The 24,933-nt window shown below is 45.0% G+C and overlaps 3 protein-coding genes across 4 annotated transcripts; 2 read left to right on the top strand and 1 right to left on the bottom strand.

Moving 5' to 3' along the window:
* Positions 1-553: 553 nt before the first annotated feature.
* On the top strand, positions 554-5,025 carry LOC111860402 (ras-related protein Rab-11B). Its single transcript, XM_023844117.2, has 5 exons — positions 554-701; positions 2,125-2,320; positions 2,433-2,626; positions 2,724-2,804; positions 3,332-5,025. The coding sequence occupies exons 1-5, from the start codon at positions 662-664 to the stop codon at positions 3,475-3,477; spliced, it is 657 nt and encodes a 218-aa protein (XP_023699885.1). The 5' UTR covers positions 554-661; the 3' UTR covers positions 3,478-5,025.
* A 647-nt stretch (positions 5,026-5,672) lies between these two features.
* Positions 5,673-15,136, top strand: LOC111860368 (E3 ubiquitin-protein ligase MARCHF2). 2 transcript variants are annotated; one of them, XM_023843999.2, is made up of 5 exons: positions 5,673-5,899; positions 8,049-8,336; positions 8,613-8,808; positions 9,561-9,770; positions 11,506-15,136. In XM_023843999.2, exons 2-5 carry the CDS (start codon positions 8,161-8,163, stop codon positions 11,662-11,664), a joined length of 741 nt encoding a protein of 246 aa, XP_023699767.1. In that variant the 5' UTR covers positions 5,673-5,899; positions 8,049-8,160; the 3' UTR covers positions 11,665-15,136. The 2 variants fall into 2 exon arrangements, with proteins under 2 accessions (XP_023699767.1, XP_023699768.1); XM_023844000.2 differs by lacking the exon at positions 5,673-5,899 and adding an exon at positions 5,917-6,584.
* Positions 15,137-17,620: 2,484 nt separating this feature from the next.
* Positions 17,621-21,208, bottom strand: rab11bb (RAB11B, member RAS oncogene family, b). Its single transcript, XM_023843569.2, has 5 exons — positions 20,998-21,208; positions 19,413-19,608; positions 18,925-19,118; positions 18,744-18,824; positions 17,621-18,165 (listed from the first exon to the last, which is right to left on the bottom strand). The coding sequence occupies exons 1-5, from the start codon at positions 21,035-21,037 to the stop codon at positions 18,020-18,022; spliced, it is 657 nt and encodes a 218-aa protein (XP_023699337.1). The 5' UTR covers positions 21,038-21,208; the 3' UTR covers positions 17,621-18,019.
* Between the last annotated feature and the right edge of the window lie 3,725 nt (positions 21,209-24,933).

The raw sequence follows: 24,933 nt of genomic DNA, 5'->3' as shown, positions 1-24,933 counted from the left end.
GTATCAAAATTATAATATCGCTGTATCTATTGCTATGCTGAAATGATTTGTTAATACTTATGAACTTTTAGCTCTTTTTCTGTTAACAAAATGAACTGGCATCCCGGTGTACACCGGCCTATGCTGCCTGATGCAAACCTGACCAGGGTAGGGGGTTATAAAATGGGCGGACTTTTAAATCCAACTTTAAGTGCCGCACGTTAGAGTATTTAACTGAATTTTTAAAACGCCTGAATTAGGTCATTTTGATTAACTTAAAAACCCATTTGCAACATTTTAAGTACATTTATATGTATGCATATTTATATTAAATTATATGATTCTGTATTAGTTATGTTATACATCTACTAATTGTTTATCCAGTACAGGGCCGCACGGACTAAATTGTTATAAATAATAACTATATTTACTTTTAGTTAATGTAACTAATATGGAATCGCATGTTCATAATGAGTGTTTTTATTTGGCGTACATTTCACACTCCGTATAAAAATTCAGGATTGCTCTATGATGAGCAGAGATACGTCAAGGTCAGTCTGGCCAGTTATTGGCCGGCGCAGCTGTCATTCATCGTCAGGCCCCGCCCCTCTGGCTCTTCGGTTTCCTGCCGGCGGCTATACCGAGAAGCGGCGTTGTGCTCCTGAAGCAGGACGGTGACACGATGGGGACGCGGGACGACGAATACGACTATTTATTCAAAGGTGAGGGGGCACAAGAAGGAATGGGCGCGCAGGTTTGGGGACCGGTAACGGGCGGAGATTTGGCCGAGAAGCGGGACCCGCCATGATTAGCGGGCCAGCGGCGGCCCTGGAAGCTGCGCTTCGGCGTATTTCACACAGTAAAACACGAGCTCCTGCGGCCGGGCTGGTTTGTTTTCCACCGTCATCCAGCGCCTGCCGCCGATGTTTTTTTTTTACCTCCCGTATCCGCGACCGTTAGTGGTAACCGGCTGAGTTTTGCGCCAGTTAACGACAAGAGCATCGCTTAGCTGTGTAGCTAAACGTACCAACCGTCTCGCTCCATCGTTAGTTTGTTTTGATCTCATTATGCTTCGATCCACGGGGGCTACAAGCTAAATGTTAGCCAGCTGGCTAAAGCACATTAGCCCGCTAGCTGTCTGGCTGACCGGGGTGACTTTATTTACCAGGTGTGCCGGTAGCTGGCTGCCAAGGGCCACGTCCGTTTGCTGTGCTTGTTACAGGGTGGACAGGCAGGTAACTGACGGCAATATCTAATGCTGGTGATTTAGGGATTGTGTTTTGATACCATCGGTGAAGATGCGGATCCCTTCTTGTTTATAAATACCTGGAAACGTTTTAGATGCACTGGCATCTTGGCTGGGCTTGCAGCACAGCTGGCCGGCTATGGAGTGTTGTTTTACATGGACATCTTGCATACTACTGCAGTGTCAGTATACAAGTAAATGTTCAACTAACAGAAGATCCCGGAGCCCGTCCCTTGTGATTAGCAGGAGACTGGGTGACCATATCTCTGACATGAATCATATTTAGCACGATGTGAATGTGTGATGCTGATAGACCAGTGATTGTGAAAAGATGTCGGTGTTGACTGGTCTTGACGCTCGTTATGGAGCCTGTCTTGAACACTGTAGTTCAGTAATGTTCGCCATACCTCGGCAGATATTCCCTGTTCTGTTACCATACACATAATACTTTATAACCTGAATCTACTTGAAGTAAATGCTCTTTAAAAATAATAAATGGCTTCAAATGAGCACAAATGTGACATTCTAATAATGCCTGTCTAATTCAAAATAAATTAGATCAGTTTAGATGTGTGTACAATTTTGCCCTAGAACTTGTTACATTTGTTGCGAAATATCTGAATTACTTGAGAATGACCATGATGCTGATCTTTGCATACGCTTATACTAACTTTTCTGTAATCTCCTGTTTCATTTGAAGTCCTTTTAGTTTCTCTCTTCTGTCAGTTCCTCGGTTAATATGTCAGTCTGTAGATGATTACGGTGTCTTTAGAAGAACGCTTGTTAAGACGGCCTCGTGACTCAAGCCGTGGGAGTATTGAGTTGTATATGTTTGGTTGGTATTTGTAATACAGTGTGACGGTTACTTACAAGCGCTCTTTGTCTCTATCATGTCTCAGTGGTGCTGATTGGAGACTCTGGCGTGGGGAAGAGCAACCTGTTGTCCCGCTTCACACGCAACGAGTTCAACCTGGAGAGCAAGAGCACCATCGGGGTGGAGTTCGCCACTCGCAGCATCCAGGTGGACGGCAAGACAATAAAGGCTCAGATCTGGGACACGGCCGGGCAGGAGCGTTACAGGGCCATCACATCAGCGTGAGTACGGCCGGCCTCGGCGGGGGTGGGGGGGGGAGGTTAGTATGCGGGGGGCTTTCTGAGTGGCGAGTGAGTGTGTGTCGCAGCATCTGAGCCGCTCTGTGTTTGATAGGTACTACCGGGGTGCGGTGGGGGCCCTGCTGGTGTACGACATCGCCAAGCACCTGACCTATGAAAACGTGGAACGCTGGCTGAAGGAGCTGCGCGACCATGCGGACAACAACATCGTCATCATGCTGGTGGGCAACAAAAGTGACCTACGGCACCTACGGGCCGTGCCCACCGACGAGGCACGGGCCTTTGCAGGTAAAGTGTGTTCCTCGCCAGCCTGGGGGGGTGCTCGGCGTGCTCACGGGCCACTCTCCGGCAGCTCACCTCCTGCTTTCCCCTCTTGTGCCTTCAGAGAAGAATAATCTGTCGTTCATCGAGACCTCAGCTTTGGACTCCACTAATGTTGAAGAAGCCTTCAAGAACATCCTCACAGGTACGGCGTGGGGCCAGTTTGCAGCACCAGCTGCCCTGCAGTCACGCCCATAGTTGTTTTAACCTTCTTAGTCACAGATGTAGATCATCTGGAGAACTTGAGGGTCCAGTTTGTAGACCACCATGCAGCTACTGCAGCAGGAGTTTCAGTCCATATGTAAGCTAGTGATGGACAAAACGGCACCTCATGAACCATTTGCTGTACTTTTTGACCCCACTAGATGGTGCTCTTGGCTTGCTTTGGGGCACGCTTAATGCCCTTTTCTGAACAGAGAGCACCATCTAGAGCAGGGGTGGCCAATCTTATCCGCAAAGGGCCGGTGTGTATGTGGGTTTTCGCTGCAACTCCCTAATCAGATTACTAATTAGAGGACTGATTGGCTGAAGAGTCCTCACACCTGGGTTTGAACAGCTGCCCTACAGGTTATCCCAAAAACCTGCACACACACCGGTTCATGAAGCATCATTCTTTCCTTCACCAATGTAAGCGCAGTCATCGCTGACTGACGACTTCCGTGTCCCCTGCAGAGATCTACCGCATCGTTTCACAGAAACAGATCGCTGACCGGTCAGCGCACGACGAGTCTCCGGGCAACAACGTAGTGGACATCAGCGTGCCCCCTACCACTGATGGCCAAAGGGGCAGCAAGCTGCAGTGTTGCCAGAACCTGTGACCCACGTCCTTGTTCAGGACCCCTTGCCACACCCCTCGTTCCCTTCTCTCCCTGCTGTTTCCACACACTAGACGTCTGTGCTTTGCTCCCAAGTGTTGTGCTGCTATATCTCATGTCATTTTTAGACCATTTTTCTTATCGTGGCTGTAGTTTTATGGCCAGTTTCTCTATCATTCATTTTTTGTAGGATTCTTCCCCTCTTAAACCTTAATTTCTTTACCTCAAAATTTTACAAGTGGCACTGGGAAAACGGGCACAGATTTGACCTGCTCCAGGTGACCTTCTGGTGAGGGGTTGGCATGTGAGCTGCCAGGCCCTCCGTCACATCCTCCGGGCCCTGGGACCTGGACAGAGAGTGAAATGTGAGGCTTCTTTAGTAATATTTAATTTCTGGATGACTCTGAGAAGAAAAGGCTGCTGAATGAATCACTGTCTTGTCCTGATACACAGAAATGCCAAAGGGAGGCTGCATTCATCTACAGTCTTTAATTCTCATCCACACACTGAACTGTCAAAATCAAAACATTTGTGAAGTTGTGACTTTTTCCAAAACTAATAATGCATTCTTAAAAAAAAAAAAAAAAAAAGCCACATGCCTTTTTCTCTTTGCAAATTGTTCTGCAGTTTTGCAGAATGTGTAGGTTGTGTCCTGCCAGTCAATTTCCCCTATCATCAAATAAAATTAATTTCAATAAATGAGTTATTTAAAAATGCATTTTAATATTTTAAAGTGACCATGAGTTATGTCCACCTGTATACTTACCCTCCATCAACTCTTACTTGACAATACATTGAGAGTCCTTCATGTCTTCAAAAGCTTTTTTTTTCAAAACATTTCTTTAGACATTTCTCAGTTTGACGCCTTATTTGCTAAGTTAACGATTGCTATATGATTGCCCTTGTTCTTTTGCATGCCATTAATCTATTGTGGAATATATTAGGCAAGCTAGTGGATTCAGAACACACATGGTTGGTAACTTATTTGAGGGGAAATGGATGTGCAGTCTGCTCCTAACTAGGTTTAAATGTGGTCTTTATCAGTGCAAAACCATAACATGCTTTTCAGTTAATAGCAAAGCTGTGCCTATATGCAAAAAATTACTACTGGGGTAATGAAAGGACAGCTAGATGATTTTGTGGCATAGAACAAAAGTAGAGAAGTACATTTACTGTATGCTGATAGGCCATTCAGTGATGCTTTACCTTGAACATGCTTGAATGTGAACATTCAGTTTTGTTGCCTTACATTTTAACATCTTTATTCTATAGATATCCAGAGAACATCAGCTTACAGAATTTATCCTAATTTTCACGTGCTACAGAATCGGTTCAACTGAGATCATACAACAAGACAATTTTCATCCTATATTTTAAGAATGTATTTTTAAGTTTTGCCCAAGGAAGCTTTATTTCCATTTAAAAGACTTGCTTCTATATCTGGTCATTCAGTATGTTTTCTCTGTATTTTAAGTGCAATCCACTCTGTAAATACATATGTCATTTGTGCATGGTAAAATGTATGGCGGAAAAAAACATTGCCAAAAATCACCTGTGTCTGTGTGTTTCTTCTATGTTTGTAATGTCCAAATATAGAGTTTATGTTATTTAACTGGTAGGTCTAAGATAAAGCACATCTTATGAAACACCATACTGTTACTGTTACAGCTACTTAGAGAACATCTTGAGGGATTGATTTGACACTTGCTGAGATGTTTCGTTACATCCCTCAGCTTGCTGAGGTTCTCAGCTGCTTGCTGGATGCTGGTTAACTTTGCACTCTGACCCCAAACTTTTCATGTGTATATGTATGTATGTGTTGCTCTCACATGGAGAGCAAAATGGGATGTGTAAAAAAAATCTGCTTTCCCCACTGAGATAAATTAATTCTATCCAAGAAAATTCGCACACAAAAGAAAAGGTTTAATTGCGGAGATGTGATGCAGCAACCTACGATATATATCTACAACAGGGATGAAGTAAGTCTACAATTCTATTTTGTTAATATTAAGAAGTAGAAGCAAAAGGCTTAGCTACTGTAAATATATTAAACTTTAGAAATCAAAAACTAGTGGAATAAAGTACTAGAAACAAAATGATTGATTATTTGTTCCTGGAAGTAATAATAATAAAGGAATGTGCTGACAGCATTTGGCAGCCGTGTGGAGTCGCTGCTCCGTGGCGCTTGATTGTGTTTCCGCACGCACACACGCCCCGGCAGCATCGCGCGGCAGCACCATCCATCCCTCAGCGTCAGGTTCAATGTGGAAACTGCGAGCTGCGAAGCGGCGCGCTGTAGCCGAGCTCGCGGCGGCACGCGGACGCGACGGAGACGTATCCCTGCCGTTATCACGGTCTACGTGCCCGTCTCATTATGCATAGACTTGCGGTGGCTGCTTAAATATGAAAAGGGGAGACGGTGCCGGTGAGTAGCTCTTCACGTACGCTGGAGAATTATTGTTTTTCAGCGGTCTATGACCAGCAGGAATGTATATTCAGTTTGCCAGCTAACTAACCTTTATTCCTGTTTCATGTAGTATAAACCAGGCAAAATATTGAGGGAATGCGGATTCTTTTTGCGCGAATGATTTTTTTGGGGAAATGTTATTGGTTTATGGGCGTGCGGCGCCCTGTCTCCCCAGCCAAAGTGTCGCCGCGACGGCGGCACTGCCTTAGCACGTTAGCCTGTTAGCACGCCTGGCGTCCTCCGACGGTGGCCGGCTGGCTGCTGTCTGTCTGTCGCACGGCCTTGGCACCGATCGCTAGCCCTGCTTGTTGTTTATACCGCGTCTCACTCGACCGTGGCTTCATTTTGACGCCTCGATATCGGCGACACGGATTAATGTGGGGAAAAAGTGATCGGAGTTAAACTGTTATGTTACTGTCTCTGTGTTTACGTTTAATCAGCGGTGGCCCGGTGTTTCGATATCTGAATACCGACATGAAGAAAACGTTAACATGCTAGATTTCGTAGTACTTAATCCAGTACATCGCATATTATTTGAGTCATTTTGATTGAAAAGGCCACAAATTAGCTACCTGGCTTGCACCTAATTGCAATATAACACGCCGTCTATTCTGTGGTCTGTCGAGATTAAATAATTTAGCAGGTAAGACTGATAATTCACCCCTTTCATAGCAAATTGTGTACTTAACCTCTCATATCAATACCTGGGCATTATACATGTATTATGATATATTCTTGATGTGGTAAAAATTATTTTTTCTGTGTTGTTCATGCTTATACCTTTTAAAATGTGTACGGAATAAGACAGGTTTGTGTGTGGAATAGTAGCTTGAATATTTTAAATGTAATTTTTGCCATATTTTTGATGACAGTAGAAAGATTAGTAAGATCGTTACAACGAATTATCATTGAACGCGTTGCTCACCATGGTAAATCGGTTACGACTCTTGCTTAGCACCCGTTTATTGTTATTTTTCCTTTCACTCGTTACCGAAAACGTCGGCCTGGATTGGGGTAAAAGTGCTTAGCTTCCGGTGTATGAGAAAACATCTGCACAGAAAGCAAACATGAAAAAGAGAGCCATGTCACCTGGTCTCCGGCCCGTAAGGGTAGGAGCTTAACGTGCAGGAATAGCTAACAATACTCCTGGCAGACAAATGGCCTTGAGTACAACCGGCCCACCTTAAACAGCAGGCCTGCTGTGTGCTTGCTGCAGGATCCATGCTGCTCGATCCGTGGCCACCAGTGCCTCGCCCTTTGTGCTGAACAGTGCCTGATATCCATTTTAGTGAAATGTTAATTTGCGGGAAACGTCACTTAGTCACAAGTGTTTTAAAATATATCAGAGCTGCAGAGGCATAAATGAATTACTTTGCTGATTAATTGATGTTTAATAAGTCAGTATTGCATTTACTCTGGTATTACTTTGAATCTTCTGAACCTTAACTTACCCTTTAAATATATCCTCCTTGACTGTTATTCACTTAGTTGTATACCTTTGCTAGCCTTTTTCCTCTTAGTTTTTTTTAGTACATCCAGGTGTAATAGGTGGGACACATGAGTTGATCCTTGGACCACCCTGGGATCATCTTATCTTATCTACCCCCTGCTTTTTTTTTTACCATGTGGCAAATGGGGGCTACTGTCTGTGCAATCTTACCATTACACTACTTAAGGCTCTTTTGTGTCCCAAAGGTCACCAATGTGAATCCTGAGGCTTTCAGAATAATCTCCATCGGTTTCTTCCTCTCAGGGAGTTTTTCCTTGCCACTGTCACCTCTGGCTTACTCTCTGGGGCATTGGGCAGGGACAATGTAAAGCCCTGTAAGACAATGTAGTGTAAATGTAAAATGTAAAAATGCGCTATACAAAAATAAATTGATTGGTTTGTTGGTTGATTGATAATCATATGACTGCTAGTCTCCTGAGCTAGAACCTTAATGCTAAGACCCACTCCAAGGACTCCAAAAATTGCAGTCACCTATCGTAGAAGAGAAGATGGAAGAACCAAAGAGGTGTACAAAATGCTAATGAAGCATCATTATCAGTAAGTGAACGGCATAGCAGCCAGGGCCTAGCTGACCGTTGGCCTTGTGTCTTATTGCAGCTCAGGGGCAGGTCTGATCTGAGCCACAGTTCAGAAGGAGCTGCCCCTACCCTTTCTGCTCCTCTTCCTCCTTCGCCACTCGCTCACCCCAGTTCCCCTGGTCTGGGCAGCCATGACAACAGGGGAGTGCTGCCACCTCCCAGGCTCTCTGTGTGACTGCACGGGTAACGTGGCCCTGTCCAAGACCGTGGAGGAGTCCGACGTCCGGCGGGCACACTGCATCACCCAGGTCACAGCCAAGGATGGCCGGCTTCTGTCCACCGTCATCAAATCGCTGGGTACTCAGAGGTAGCCCCCCCTCCGCTAACCCCTGTGTCAGTCCTCCATTTCACTGTCTGTCATTTAGTCACTTTTTCTTTTCAATTATTGTCTTTCTTCCTTTGTAGTCTTAAAATACAGAGCGATTTTGTATCACACCTTTTGATAGTGTAACGTGCGGAGTGTATGCAGGGGTTACTTACTTGATGTAAACCCCCCCCGCCACCCCCCCCCATTCATCCACACTCTGAGGGTAAACTGGGTCATCAGTTGCCTCGCTGACGACCTGCTTTTCTTTCCCGGCAGCGATGGCCCCATCTGTCGGATCTGTCACGAGGGGGCCAGCGCCGAGGGCTTGCTCTCGCCTTGCGACTGCACTGGCACGCTGGGCACAGTGCACAAGAGCTGCCTGGAGAGGTGGCTGTCCTCCTCAAACACTAGTTACTGCGAGCTCTGTCACACGGAGTTCAGTGTCGAACGCCGGCCCCGGGCCCTCACCGAGGTAAATGCTTCGGTACCTGCCCTGCCTACCTGTCTGAATTCATGCTTATGTTTATCTGTATTCTTCACTATTGTCTGTCTATGTGCTTCACTGAAATCAGTATGTTTGTGTGCTTCACTGTTGTCTCTCTCTAAGTGCTCTGCTGTTCTAGCACTCTATCTGTACACTTCAATATTTTGTATATGTGCTTTACTGAAATCAGGATGTCTTTGCTTCACTGTTGTCTGTCTCTCTGAGTGCTTTACTATTATGTCTGTGTGTCTGTATGCTTCACTATTGTTTATGTGCGTCACTGTTATCAGGATGTCTGTGTGCTTTATTGTCTGTCCCTGAGTGCTTCACTGTTGTCTGTGTGCTTCTCTGCAATCAGTATGTCTGGGTGCTTCACTGTTGTCTGTCTCTCTGAGTGCTTTGCTGTTATGTCTGTATGTCGGTCTGCCTCCCTGTTATGTTTATGTATCTGCTTAACTTGCATCTGTCTGTCTGTACATTACTGATCTTATATGCCATATGCCAAAACCAAAAAATTCCCCTGAATCTAGTAAAAATGCCAAAATAAAACATATCTTGTACAAACAAGTCATATATATAAATAAAAGGTTACTCATAAAGTTAGTCTTGTAATGTCAGTGGCATGAGTCTCTTCTAGCTTCTCTGTTGTGTTGTAGAGCGCAGGCTTGTCCTGAGTTTGTAGGTCACAGACACAGCTGATTTCCTGCAGCGTACTCACTTCCCTTCCCTTGCTCCCACAGTGGCTGCGGGACCCGGGGCCCCGTAATGAGAAGCGAACCCTCTTCTGCGACATGGTGTGCTTTCTGTTCATCACCCCGCTGGCGGCCATCTCGGGCTGGCTCTGTCTGAAGGGTGCCCAGGATCACCTGCACTTTGACAGCCGCCTCGAGGCTGTGGGCCTCATCGCCCTCACTATTGCCCTCTTCACCATCTACGTTCTCTGGACACTGGTGAGTGCACTGAACACTCCCTGTCTAAAGAAACCAGCTGCCAACCGACTGGGGTCAAAGGAAAGTCATTAGTAACACCTGCCTGGCCTGCACTGCTTTGCTCAATAAAAAACACATATAAGTTATCTATCCTTTAGTCACAGTTGACATTAGAGCTGGGAAACTCCTTTTAAAAAGGCATTTGAATTGTTATAATGCGACTGATTTATCATTCGGAAGAAATTGGAATATTAATTGTAATGTTTTACTACAGACCCAGCCCAGCATGGTGTTCTAACCTAAGCTCATTTTGTTCAGCTGACCATGAAAAAATAAAACCTGCAACGTTAAGTGAGCAAAATGACGAGGAGACAATAATATATAATGTAGCTCTATTTATTTAGCTACCCACAGGGCAGATGCACCTGCAACAACAGCAAAAGTCGGCTAAATTTTGGCATGAAATTAAAAATATCAAACAATTGACATTAGACAGCTCACTCAGGCTTATGTGCATAAAATATCTTAACGCTTAAACAAATGGCATGCATGCAGTCAAATCCTGCCCATCTCTAACTATGCTTGGATAGCATTTAATTTTTTATACTGTCCACGCGTCATATTATTTCTTTGTCGGCTGGTTTCACCCATTCTGGCTAGCTGAATTAATGTACAGAAGTCTGCCCCTAGTGGCAGACCACTTATTCTACATGAAACAACAGGGGACATCACGCAAAACAATAATGAGGAAACGTGTTAGATGACTAACAGTATCCTACATTTTCAAAAATAATATCTGATGCTTTGGATAAGCTTTCAGGCCTGTTTTAAGACCTGCTGCTGATGCAGGTGGACCTGCTTTGTCACTGAATAACATCATGGAGGACTCATACAGCCATGGGGAAAAAAAAATTGTTTCACTCATTTCTCTATGGGCGTACGTCTGTGAATAATATGTATTTTTGCAAACTGCAGCCTGGTTCTTCTCCGTTTCTCATTAATGAAGGGCTTCTTCCTTGCTTTATGGGACCTCAGTCCTGCTTCATACAAACTGTCCTAGCAGTGCACATCACACCTGCACTTAATGTTTCCCGTTCCTTTTGAAGGTCACTTGATGTCATCCTCCGATTTATGAGACACTGTCGGATAAGTTAACGGTCATCCATTAAGAAAGTCACTTCCGCCCTTTACCCGGCTGGGTTTTGGTCTTTCCCAGTGTCTCCTGCTTCACTTTGTTCTTGGGTACTGCAGCCTTAGAAATGTTGAGCCAGGAAGTAACCAGCCATGCAGCCGCCTGCCAGCAGAACCAGGATTAAATCAGGATTTAAAAATCCAGATATAAAAAAAAATATATGCAGTGGTCTTCTTTTTTTACTGAGCTTTACGTACCTTTATCTAGAATAGAGGTGGGCAACCCTGATCCAGGAGTGCTGGGATCCAGCAGGTTTTCCATCCTACCTGCTCTCTGATGAGCCACACCTGATCTCAGGCAGACAGTAACTCATCAGGTAGGATGGAAAACCTGCCGGATCCTGGCACCCCAGGATCAGGGTTGCCCACCCCTGGTCTAGAAGGTTAGCTGTATAGTCTGCACGTCCAGTGCCATCCCTCCTTGCAGCATGTGCAGAAGTGGTGGATCCCGTGTCCTCCCCATTGCTGTTGCCGGTATGGTATTGGGTATATGGTAAGGTAATATACCTTACTGATGTGCCATGGATATCCCATAATGCTGAGGCTTTACTGCATGCCTCTGTAGGTGTCCTTCCGCTACCACTGTCAGCTGTACTCGGAGTGGAGACGGACGAACCAGAAAGTACGCCTGCTCATCCCCGACATCAGGAGGGCTCACTCCACCCCACAATCCCTGCTGTCCTCCACGCTGCTGAAGAAGACGGCGGACGAGACTGTCGTCTGAGCCAGGGGAAGGGACGGATGAGGGAGGGGGAGTGCGTTTGTGGGCCGGTGGGAGGGGCCAGATTCTCCCCCAAGCCGCCAGAACAAAGGAGGCCACAGGCATGTTTTCTTCCCCGTCGAAGGGTTCATCTTCCGTCCTGTATAAGCCCAGGCATGACTGAGGTGATGTGTGTATCACCCTGAAGACAGACCCCCAATTGAGACTCCAAGGGAGTGACCCTGCTTTGCAGATGCTGTGGAGGCAGTTGTGTGGACGTTGACAAGCTCCAGAGTGTGTGTAGTGAGGCCAAGTGAGACTGGGGGGGGGATCTCTGCAGGGACAGGCACAGGCACGTTAAGGCCCCAACACTACGTAATGGCTCATGTATTTTGGTTTCAAACCGTGTGTTTCTGTAACTCTTCAGGATTTTGCTAACCACCACCCCCCCCAAGCTTCAGATAAGGAATGTTGGAAGGTGCATTTTCCAGCAGTTTAACCAAGCAGAAATGTGAACGTATCCCTTTTGCGCCTCTGGATGTGGCTTTTGCAGAAAATGTTTTTTTTTTTTTGTTTTTTTCCCTTTTCCCACCCCTTAAGTGTTGTTTACTTTTCCCCATGGGAGAGCAGAGTCAACGGCCAGATAACCAGAGAAATGTGCAATAAAAATGCTGAGAATGCTTAACTGCATGTGGCACATGGACACATTTTATTTTGCTTTTGTTTGTGTTTCGTTTTGTTTTTATTTACTTGTTTGCTGACATAGTCAAAAATAAGCACTTATAGTAAAATCAGCAGACTCGCAGCTGAATCTGCGAGCACGCTCAGTCATGCCCGTTGAGTGCCAGGGAGGCCGATGTGATTCGCCAAAGATGTTTTTATGAGCCCCTCCAACCCCCCCCCCCCGCCCTCACCCCCACTTATCCAGGTGTAATTTTCAGATGTTGAAAATAGAGCCGGAAACTCATTATTCGACCCCACACATGGGCAAGCAGGCAAGCCGGATGACAGTGAACAGCTCTTCTTAGTGCTCTCTGCGACCACTCATGAATATCAAATCAGCTCATGAATCAGGCAAGACCCGACTTCTCTGTCACCGAGGGGTGAAAGGTCATGACTGCCCCTCGTAGGTTAAATGCAAGGGTTGGGTTTTGGTTGGTAGAATAGGCTAATTTCTCCTGAAGTTTCTCTGATCCAAGTATGCTGTGTGTGTTTGTGATTGTGGTGATTCACAGGATCTTCATTACGTCAGTTTGCCCTTGTTCCTGCGTCGCCAGAGCAGCATAACTTGCATTTTGCTAATTCTTTGCAGCATAATTTGTTCGATCACTGCAAGGAGTGCAGTGGGGAATATGCAAAAGCACCAGTGCATGCTGAACACCAGGGCTGTTCACAGCTCCTTGCAGTGACTGAATGTGCTCAGGCTTTTCTGTGTGTGTCTTATGTGAGCATTGGATTCGAGAAGCTCATTGTTAATTTTCCGTCGTTTGGGTTTACATCTGTATGTCACAGCCTTGTTTTGGTCCCCAGACTGCATGCTCCATGTGGGATTTATGTTTTCCTTTACACATTGTGGCGTGCTTATGTAATTTTGCCGAAGATAAACTGAATGTTTACTAGCTTTTCCTGTTTCACTGAATCACCCCTATTTTTTTTTCCTGATTAGACCATGAACTTGAAACATGAAGACAACAGCTGCTGCATGTCTACACTTTATGTAAATTTGGAGATGGATTTACATACTTTTCCCTATATTTCTGATGTACATTTGCTTGCTCAGCAACATGGCAAATATGATTTTAACTCTCAGTTTTGACCAAGTATGTCCAGATAAGGACATTGCCTTGAGGGCATCATCCACAAAGTTTTTGTGGGACAGGGTTCGAGAGTACTGTCATGCATCATCTCCGGAAATCTTGCAGGAATTAAATGTAGTGTGTGTGTGCGTGTGTGCGTGCGTGCGTGCGTGCGTGTTCATCACATTGGCCTCTCACTTGCAGTGAATGTGTGCCGTGATTCTCTGTTCTGTGCCAGTGGCCCCGTCTCTCAGGTCTCTGGCTGGACCCAGGCCCAATGTGACAGCACACTTGTTTAAATAAGGACCTTGAAAATTTGCAGTAAATAAAATTTACAGCTGTGTTTCCCCTGCTTAAGCTGCTTAATTGCCTGGAACTGATCCCCCACCAAATATTTTGTATGTGTAATATGTATATCTAAGTCACTTACTGATGCCCTAATACTGTGTGAAAATGAATGATTTTGCAAATCGTAGGACCCGTTGTGATTGGCAGATAGCCACACCTCGTGTAAACCTCGAGCTGGAAGACGGCGGCAGGGGCTTTCGCGGATGCTCTTGCCTGTCTTCTGTGTTGTCACGGTCCAGCCTGGCCTCCCTATAACACAATGGATGAATCTCATTGACTTGTAACGTGAGGCTGCGGGGCCTGTTCTGTGGGCTGGGGAGAGACTGCGGGGAGGGGGGGGGGATGTGGCCTGTGTGCCAGATTCTGCTTGATGGGGGTATATCAGACTCACACACCCTCTCTGGACTACAAGGTTTGACAATTTTTGGCTGCTTATTGCAGTTTAGGACATAGTAGCGCAAAGGAATGACATTTTAACAAAACAAGACAATGTTATCATTAGTGATGGAGAAAATGATGCTTCATGAACCATTTGCTGTATTTTTTGACCCCATAAGATGGTGCTGTTCAAAAAAAGTCCATTAATCATGCCCCATAGCAAACCAAGAGCACCATCTAGTGGGGTCTAAAAATAAAGCAAATGGTTCATGGCGTTTTGTCCATCACTAGTTGTTATTTTATAATATATATATAAAATATGTTTAAAAATAAGCTACAATAATGCCTTCTTCAGGACCATGGGAATAGTCTCTGTATTAGGGGTCTGGAGTGTGATCTAATGGCATTTTCGACCTGCTTATCATTTCCCTCTCTTCACACCCTATATGCTTTACAGAGGCAAAAAGCTCTCTTCAGTATTAGACTCTGTAACTACCCCCAGCAAGACATTTTCCCCAAGGAGTCATGCATATCTTATTTCCTTTTTATTTCTTTTTTTAATATCTTGTCTTTTATAAGTTGTTTAATTTTGTAATGCAATGAATTTTAAACCCATAAGAGTAATATTTTGTATTATACCAACATGATATAAATACATATGTATTCCAGATATGTATACAGTAATGTATAGAGGTTTTTTAAACCCTGTTCATTTTTCTGCATATTTGTTAAATGATTTTTAATTTTGTTAAATGTTATTTTTAATCATGAAGTGGACATGCCGTGAACCAGATTCCTGTTGCTCTGAATGTTTTCAGTGGAAATATTATGACAATGTACTGTGTCTGTGTTCTGCAGTGGAGCACACTGTCTGTACTGTCCTACTCAACAGGTGGGTGCTTGGAAGCCAGCCAAGAAAAAAACGGAAGGTAGAGAACATTAAAACGATTAAACTGAAGCTGTACTAAATGGAAGCTGGCGTGTGTTTTTTAAAGGGATGTCTGCTTAATGTGCCTTAAGTTCATTGCTGTTTGTTTCAGTTTTCCTAGGAAATGAATCATGCACACTAATAAATGTCACACCACACTTTTGATCAAAGTCATCTTCCATTCTATCCAGTACAGAGCTGTGGTGAGCTTTGAGCTGGTCCCATTAAGCACAGGGTCCAAGGCGTGGAACTCCCTGGAGAGGATTCCAGTCTGTCACATGCCACATTCTGGAGGTTAGTTTGCTTAACCACGTGTTTTTGGACTGCTGGGAGAATCCACAGTCCTTCGACCACAGAGGATGATGGTGTGAAGCTCAGCAGGTCATGGGTCAGTGCTCATCTAAAAGGTTATCGGTTCAGTTCCCATGTCTGACAATCTTGTCACTACCGGGACCTTGAGCAAGACCCTAAACCCCAGATGCTCTAGGGATGCTGACTGACTGTCTGTCCCTATTTCTCTTTCACATTGGACAGAAGTGTCTGCTAAACCAATGCAGTGAAACATGAAAACTCCACACACTGTAAGTGCAGGATTAGAACCTACATTCCAGGGTGCTGCAGTGCTAACCCAGAGTGCAGAGGTGCTGTCTTAAAAAAAGAAATGTAATATCTATATATGAATATGTGAGTCATGCCAAGTTACCAGGCACAATAAGAAATGAGTGTCTATTTACATTCAGATGAAACTGATCATTGTGCATCACATTTGTCCCTGACTTCAGGAGATGCTTTAGTGGTCGATGAGATTGGCCCCAAAAGGGTAAAACAAGTGTCTTATCTCACCTATGTTTTTCAGTAATTTAAGCAGATACAGTCACTGAGATCTCAATTTTGATCCTTGAGACCGACGTGGATGTTGGCTGAAAAAAGAATGAAAGAGTATGACCTTCATTTAAGTTCCGGCTTCCAGAATGTTCAGATGGACGGTAATCGGTCTCAGTGGATATTTCTACTTCTCTTTCAGGTCTGGTAAGCAAAACGCCATCACTGTAATTCTGTAAATCTACAGTAGGTGCCCTTACTTTACTCAAACACTGTTCAAATACATGACGTAACACTTTCCATTGTGTTGAACATCATTATAACAGTTTACCGCAGGCTGTAACTGACGCTGAAACTCGCACAGAAAAAGTCCCTATGGAAAGAGAGGAATTCACCCCTCCATCTGCTGAATATAAGAGGCTTTCAGCCTGACCGTTGGTTTAATCTCCACCCAAAACAGCAGCTCAGTGGTGTGCATGTATCACGGGATCAGGCGTGCAGTTTCCCATTTTTGCAGTATTACCTATCACTTTCCATAGACCGTTTTTCAATTTTATCCTCAGGCAGAACAAAAAGACACATTTTTAAGCATATGAAATGCAAAGACTGTTCTTGGGATACTTTTAAAAACATCAAAGTACAGAGAGTTCCATGCAGAAATAGTAAATATAGTAATAATTTTGATATTAACATTATACTTTTATGTTTTACTATTAGTTTTACTTTGGTTTATTTATATTTATTTTTTAATAAGACAATGAAGTAAGCCAGTTCTGAATACAAAGTCTGGAAAATTTGGTCACTTGAGACCAGTACATCTGTTCTACCTAAGTTATCAATTTCATTTAAATAAAATTACACAAAAAATAAGAAAATTTTCACATTGAGTTTGTAAGACACCCTGTTGGCTTACACATATTTTTGTGGTCTTAGGATAATCTCACTAACATTGTTCAGAATCACTCTTCGAGGGCATAGACACATAATATGAAATTGGAGTTATCTGAACGATGAATTATGACAATTCCAATGGCCCCTGAGAGACGAGGGTCCTAAACATTTTGGAATATGATTGGATTTGTCTGTCATGTTTTCATGGGGCTCAAAATCTGTATGGCACCCCTCTCAGTAAATTTGGACTGCTCTGGGGTGAGTTTCCCGAAGCCTTCTTAATGCTACGTCGTTCGTTAGTTCTATCCTTTAACACAGAACTTAAGAACGACGTAGCATTAAGAACGCTTCGGGAAACTCACCCCTGATTTTTCAGATCTCCCAATGATACAAAACTGAAGACAAAAATGTTTTGTAGCATATCTGGATGTCAGATCACTATCATTGTAATGTGTCTGATCTGAATTAATAATGAATAAACTCGGCCATTGGGACATTGTACTAATGAAGACAAATTAAAAATTTATTTGAAAAACTCTTCTATACTTCAAAGAAATTGCTTTTTTTCCCCAAGCCTACATTTGTACCATAAATATGGCCAACATTGTAATACTTGTACTGCAGTCAATCACTACTAAACAAGCTGTTGATTATCATTCGCCTCCAATTACTGAGGACACGGCATCAGTAATTAATGAAGTACATTTTTTGGCTAGGAAGACAGAGTTAAATATGGAAACTGCATGTTAATACAGGTGTGTTGAAATTAATAATCTCACTTACAAATAACAGTTACATGAATAAAAAGAATACTCACTGACCTCAAGCAATTTAATGTAGTGAGAAACAGTGCTTAATACTGATATATTAGTGTTCGGGAGTATTTGGAGCTTTTGTGAATATTCACAGGCACCCCCTAGTGGACATTACTTTTAACTACACAACCATTAAAGCACTTCCAAGTAGCATTAGTTAATGCACAGCTAACTAACCGGTCCCCGCACTGCGACAGCATGGGGGGGGGTATCAGTCCATGAACGACAAACAGACCAAAAGGTTGTAAAACTTCATTACATGGCAAATGAATACATGTGAATTTTGACAAGTATTAAAAAGAAAGTTTTGTGTACAGGGCTGGGGGCAGAAGCAGCAGCACGTTACTCAGGACCAAAGCACAAATGAAAGGCATGGGGTTGATGCCCTTGGAGGTCAGGGGTCACAGGTTCAGGCAGCACTGCAGCTTGCTGCCCCTTTGGCCATCAGTGGTAGGGGGCACGCTGATGTCCACTACGTTGTTGCCCGGAGACTCGTCGTGCGCTGACCGGTCAGCGATCTGCTTCTGTGAAACGATGCGGTAGATCTCTGCAGGGGACACGGAAGTCGTCAGTCAGCGATGACTGCGCTTACATTGGTGACAGAAAGAATGATGCTTCATGAACCATTTGCTGTATTTTTTGAACCCTCTAGATCAGGGGTGGCCAGTCTTATCCACAAAGGGCCGGTTTGTGTGCAGGTTTTTGGGATAACCTGTAGGGCAGCTGTTCAAACCCAGGTGTGAGGACTCTTCAGCCAATCAGTCCTCTAATTAGTAATCTGATTAGGGAGTTGCAGCGAAAACCCGCATACACACCGGCCCTTTGCGGATAAGATTGGCCACCCCTGCTCTAGATGGTGCTCTCTGTTCAGAAAAGCGTGCCCCAAAGCAAGCCAAGAGCACCATCTAGTGGGGTCAAAAAGTACAGCAAATGGTTCATGAGGTGCCATTTTGTCCATCACTAGCTTACATATGGACTGAAACTCCTGCTGCAGTAGCTGCATGGTGGTCTACAAACTGGACCCTCAAGTTCTCCAGATGATCTACATCTGTGACTAAGAAGGTTAAAACAACTATGGGCGTGACTGCAGGGCAGCTGGTGCTGCAAACTGGCCCCACGCCGTACCTGTGAGGATGTTCTTGAAGGCTTCTTCAACATTAGTGGAGTCCAAAGCTGAGGTCTCGATGAACGACAGATTATTCTTCTCTGAAGGCACAAGAGGGGAAAGCAGGAGGTGAGCTGCCGGAGAGTGACCCGTGAGCACGCTGAGCGCCCCCCCCCCAGGCCGGCGAGGAACGCACTTTACCTGCAAAGGCCCGCGCCTCGTCGGTGGGCACGGCCCGTAGGTGCCGCAGGTCACTTTTGTTGCCCACCAGCATGATGACGATGTTGTTGTCCGCATGGTCGCGCAGCTCCTTCAGCCAGCGTTCCACGTTTTCATAGGTCAGGTGCTTGGCGATGTCGTACACCAGCAGGGCCCCCACTGCACCCCGGTAGTACCTATCAAACACAGAGCGGCTCAGATGCTGCGACACACACTCACTCGCCACTCAGCAAGGCCCCCATACACCTCCCCCCCCCCCCCCCCCCCCCGGCAGGTCTGAGAGCGGGCTGATTAATGTCAAAACTGAAATCTGAACAGTGCTATAAACAATAATACAACTTGAGTCATCTACTGTCAATACTGTGACGTCACATTAAAATGGTGCGGACTGATAATCAGGTCTCTCCGGCTAACGGCGCGTTAACGTCAAACCCCCCCCCCCCGCCCCCGCCGAGGCCGGCCGTACTCACGCTGATGTGATGGCCCTGTAACGCTCCTGCCCGGCCGTGTCCCAGATCTGAGCCTTTATTGTCTTGCCGTCCACCTGGATGCTGCGTGTGGCGAACTCCACCCCGATGGTGCTCTTGCTCTCCAGGTTGAACTCGTTGCGTGTGAAGCGGGACAACAGGTTGCTCTTCCCCACGCCGGAGTCTCCAATCAGCACCACTGTGACAAACAGAAGCCAACAGACAGCCAATGAGAGTGCCCCAGTCAGAAACCTCTTTTCATTGGTGACAGTTTTAACTATACAGTACCTATTAGGTGTACATTAAACACAAGTCATTTAGTCATAATATATACCATACATACTTTGTGTAAAACTACTATACACATGTCCAACTGCAACTGATTTAAAGTGTGATTCATAAGGGTGTTTTGGAGGTATATAAAGTGCAGACAGTGTGCTGGTCTACATCTTTTTAAACTACATATGAATCCTTTAAAAGAATGATATTTATGACACCTGATATATATAGGCCTAGTTAGCTAAATAAAAACAGCCAGTTCCACAAAAAATAAACTGTTGACCTCTACATAAATACTACAAAAGAGATCAGATATCAACAATTGAATCCATTGGCTAAAACATGTGTTGTTCTGTGCCTGTAAATGAAAAAAGCAGGCAATGTTTATGCTGTCTTGAAGTGATTTAATTAAAAATCTGCAGCGAAAGTATCTGAAAATATTTTGAGTCACTGCCAGCTAAAGTCATTGCCATATCGTGGTGCTGCCGGATTTCAAGACAAACGCTCTCAACAGTTTAGGGTAGGATTTACAGCAACAGCAGTCCAAACAAAACACACTCATAATAATAGAAATGTATTGGTGGCGGCGGTCCGATGGTATGAAATTTTCTATTCTTATATAAAAATGAATTATTTTACTTATTGATAACCCCAAAGTTGGACTGGGGTGTGCAGCATAGCCCAGCCAATACGGCTATGCAGTGATCCTATCGGGTGTCCGTCCACGGAAACAGAAGGTTTTGACTGAAAGAATCTGCATTGTTGTGATTTTTCTTCTAATATTTGAACAAACTCAAAAGCGTTTATCTTTAAGAGAAACAAGGCATGTGTAACAGTCGACTGTTATATGCGAATAAAAATATTTTCATTAGCTATTTCATACACAGCGCGCTTAATATGCAATGCGAATGGGCTTGTTATGCTACGCATCCGGATGAAATGGAAATCAAATCACTAGTCGGGTAACCGGTCCTGTGTTTTCATGAGACATCATAGCAGAATTAATTAAAAAATGTAATAATATTACTATGTTGGTTTGTCGACAGTTCATGTTGCAAGTAGACAATGTCAACTCCTAGACAGAGCCTATGTTTTTTGGTTGCAGGATAGCCTTTGCTAAACACAATGCGACAAACAGAAATGATAGCATGAAATATCAATCAGTAATCAGTATTCGCAGTTCTGAAACCGTTACCAACATTGCGAATCCACTGATTTAACTAGCGCCTGCAGCGCAATACGGTCCACTAACAAACTGTTATTTTATATTATTGGCATAATACGTAGAGTCGTCGATATCTAAATTTACCTTTGAACAAGAAATCGTATTCATCATCTCTGTTCCCCATGTTAAGAACAAGCACTCCGATGTCAAACAGAGCCGCAAAGCCGGTCTGATTATGTGTTTGTGATTCCAGTGGCGGTGTCTATTTTTCCGATATGCCAAAGTGCGAGACAATGCGCTATCTGTCACACGGGGAGCCGAGTGCAGGAGGAAGGGGATCTTCCTGACTCTGCAGAGGGGGAGGAGTCCTCTGCCTTCCCATACCATGCGCACGATGGTGCTCAACACTTTTTATACTTTATCCAGTTCTTTTGAAAGGTAGTTAGCGCTATTGTGTGTCTTGGTAGCAGGGCGCAGTTAAAGGTGCGGCAGAATAATTAGCTTCCGATCTCTTTGTGATCATCATGTAGTGTAGCTTTGCTTCACTGAGAATGCATATTACCGTCTCGAATAAAACCTACAGAGTTCCAGCGTTTTGATTTTAATAAAAATTAATAAAATACGGCAGGGCGCATTAAAATGGTCAGAGAGGCCCCTGAGTTGCCAAAGGGCCCCCTACTACCCAAAAAGCCGGCTTACGTAGCCGGGACATTGGTTTAAGATATGGGAATGACGTTCAATGATCGTGTTCCATTTGTTAACAATAATTAAATTATTATATAAGCTAATGTGTGTTTCAGTAGTTTTTCCAATAGTGTTGGTCTAATCACTTCAGCATAGACCTATTGTTATTGTTTCTGTCATGTTGTCAATATTTAAAATAATGTCTTTTAATTTGGTAAATTATTCCTGTAGCAGGTCTATATGGTTTTAAGCTGTACCTACATGCAGGGTAAACAGAGCAAATCTACCTTATAGTATATAAATATATATAGCATAACCCTATTGTGGGTTATATATAGCCTAATCGAGGAAATGTCAAATCAATATTTGGTAGCGGTATCTCTGCGATGTTGGACCAGTGAGCACATGACCTCATAGAGATGCTTTGTCGATGGATTTTGAAGCATCACGGAGACATTGTGCTGTCTGGGTATGAATGGATGGCGGGATAGTCAGACAACCAGGGTTGTCTGCAATCAGGGAGCATCATTTACAGCATATTGTAAACCAAGAATAATTTGCTTTCAGTGGATAAGTTATGTTGATCAATTGCATTTTGTTCATGTAAATGTATGACAATCGAGACACTGTGGCCTGGACATTCTGGCACTGGTGGACTTATGGGGAAGCAGAGGGGGCAAGTGCCCCCCCAGTGCCCCTGTAGCTGAAGAAATTTCGCTGAAGTGCCCTTTTGAGTGGTAAAAACATGGATATTGGCCACCCATCACATGATTTAGCCTCCTTCATGAGAGGAAATGTGCCCTATAGAGCAAGAAAATATGATAGTGTCTTAATGGGTGCCCTTCTAGTGGAGAGAATGTGACGCAGTGCCCTATAAGGTGCCCTTACAATGGTCTAAGCGGCTCCTATGGGTACCCTTTCAGTGGAAAAGGGTGCCGGTATGAAGTGCCCTTCTAGTGAAGAGAATGTGACGCAGTGCCCTATAAGGTGCCCTTACGATGGTCTAAGTAGCCCCTATGGGTACCCTTCCAGTGGAAAAGGGTGCCATCATGAAGTGCCCTTCTAGTGAAGAGAATGTGACGCAGTGCCCTATAAGGTGCCCTTACAATGGTCTAAGCGGCTCCTATGGGTACCCTTCCAGTGGAAAAGGGTGCCATCATGAAGTGCCCTTCTAGTGAAGAGAATGTGACGCAGTGCCCTATAAGGTGCCCTTACAATGGTCTAAGCGGCTCCTATGGGTACCCTTCCAGTGGAAAAGGGTGCCGGTATGAAGTGCCCTTCTAGTGAAGAGAATGTGACGCAGTGCCCTATAAGGTGCCCTTACAGTGGTCTAAGTAGCCCCTATGGGTACCCTTCCAGTGGAAAAGGGTGCCGGTATGAAGTGCCCTTCTAGTGGAGAGAATGTGACGCAGTGCCCTATAAGGTGCCCTTATAATGGTCTAAGCGGCTCCTATGGGTACCCTTCCAGTGGAAAAGGGTGCCGGTATGAAGTGCCCTTCTAGTGAAGAGAATGTGACGCAGTGCCCTAAAAGGTGCCTTTACAATGGTCTAAGCGGCCCCTATGGGTACCCTTCCAGTGGAAAAGGGTGCCGGTATGAAGTGCCCTTCTAGTGAAGAGAATGTGACGCAGTGCCCTAAAAGGTGCCTTTACAATGGTCTAAGCGGCCCCTATGGGTACCCTTCCAGTGGAAAAGGGTGCCGGTATGAAGTGCCCTTCTAGTGAAGAGAATGTGACGCAGTGCCCTATAAGGTGCCCTTACAATGGTCTAAGCGGCTCCTATGGGTACCCTTCCAGTGGAAAAGGGTGCCGGTATGAAGTGCCCTTCTAGTGGAGAGAAAGTGACGCAGTGCCCTATAAGGTGCCCTTACAATGGTCTAAGCGGCTCCTATGGGTACCCTTCCAGTGGAAAAGGGTGCCATCATGAAGTGCCCTTCTAGTGAAGAGAATGTGACGCAGTGCCCTAAAAGGTGCTCTTACAATGGTCTAAGCGGCCGCTATGGGTACCCTTCCAGTGGAAAAGGGTGCCGGTATGAAGTGCCCTTCTAGTGGAGAGAATGTGACGCAGTGCCCTATAAGGTGCCCTTACAATGGTCTAAGCGGCTCCTATGGGTACCCTTCCAGTGGAAAAGGGTGCCATCATGAAGTGCCCTTCTAGTGAAGAGAATGTGACGCAGTGCCCTATAAGGTGCCCTTACAATGGTCTAAGCGGCCGCTATGGGTACCCTTCCAGTGGAAAAGGGTGCCGGTATGAAGTGCCCTTCTAGTGGAGAGAATGTGACGCAGTGCCCTATAAGGTGCCCTTACAATGGTCTAAGTGGCCCCTATGGGTACCCTTCCAGCGTAAAAGGGTGCCGGTATGAAGTGCCCTTCTAGTGAAGAGAATGTGACGCAGTGCCCTATAAGGTGCCCTTACAATGGTCTAAGCAGCTCCTATGGGTACCCTTCCAGTGGAAAAGGGTGCCATCATGAAGTGCCCTTCTAGTGAAGAGAATGTGACGCAGTGCCTTAAAAGGTGCTCTTACAATGGTCTAAGCGGCCGCTATGGGTACCCTTCCAGTGGAAAAGGGTGCCGGTATGAAGTGCCCTTCTAGTGGAGAGAATGTGACGCAGTGCCCTATAAGGTGCCCTTACAATGGTCTAAGTAGCCCCTATGGGTACCCTTCCAGTGGAAAAGGGTGCCATCATGAAGTGCCCTTCTAGTGAAGAGAATGTGACGCAGTGCCCTATAAGGTGCCCTTACAATGGTCTAAGCGGCCGCTATGGGTACCCTTCCAGTGGAAAAGGGTGCCGGTATGAAGTGCCCTTCTAGTGAAGATAATGTGACGCGGTGCCCTATAAGGTGCCCTTACAATGGTCTAAGCGGCTCCTATGGGTACCCTTCCAGTGGAAAAGGGTGCTGGTATGAAGTGCCCTTCTAGTGGAGATAATGTGACGCGGTGCCCTATAAGGTGCCCTTACGATGGTCTAAGCGGCCCCTATGGGTACCCTTCCAGTGGAAAAGGGTGCCATCATGAAGTGCCCTTCTAGTGAAGAGAATGTGACGCAGTGCCCTATAAGGTGCCCTTACAATGGTCTAAGCAGCTCCTATGGGTACCCTTCCAGTGGAAAAGGGTGCCATCATGAAGTGCCCTTCTAGTGAAGAGAATGTGACGCAGTGCCTTAAAAGGTGCTCTTACAATGGTCTAAGCGGCCGCTATGGGTACCCTTCCAGTGGAAAAGGGTGCCGGTATGAAGTGCCCTTCTAGTGGAGAGAATGTGACGCAGTGCCCTATAAGGTGCCCTTACAATGGTCTAAGTAGCCGCTATGGGTACCCTTCCAGTGGAAAAGGGTGCCGGTATGAAGTGCCCTTCTAGTGGAGATAATGTGACGCAGTGCCCTATAAGGTGCCCTTACG

The sequence above is a fragment of the Paramormyrops kingsleyae genome, chromosome 15 (genome assembly GCF_048594095.1).
Source record: "Paramormyrops kingsleyae isolate MSU_618 chromosome 15, PKINGS_0.4, whole genome shotgun sequence".
Classification (NCBI taxonomy): domain Eukaryota; kingdom Metazoa; phylum Chordata; class Actinopteri; order Osteoglossiformes; family Mormyridae; genus Paramormyrops; species Paramormyrops kingsleyae.
This window is presented reverse-complemented; position numbering and strand designations above follow the sequence as displayed.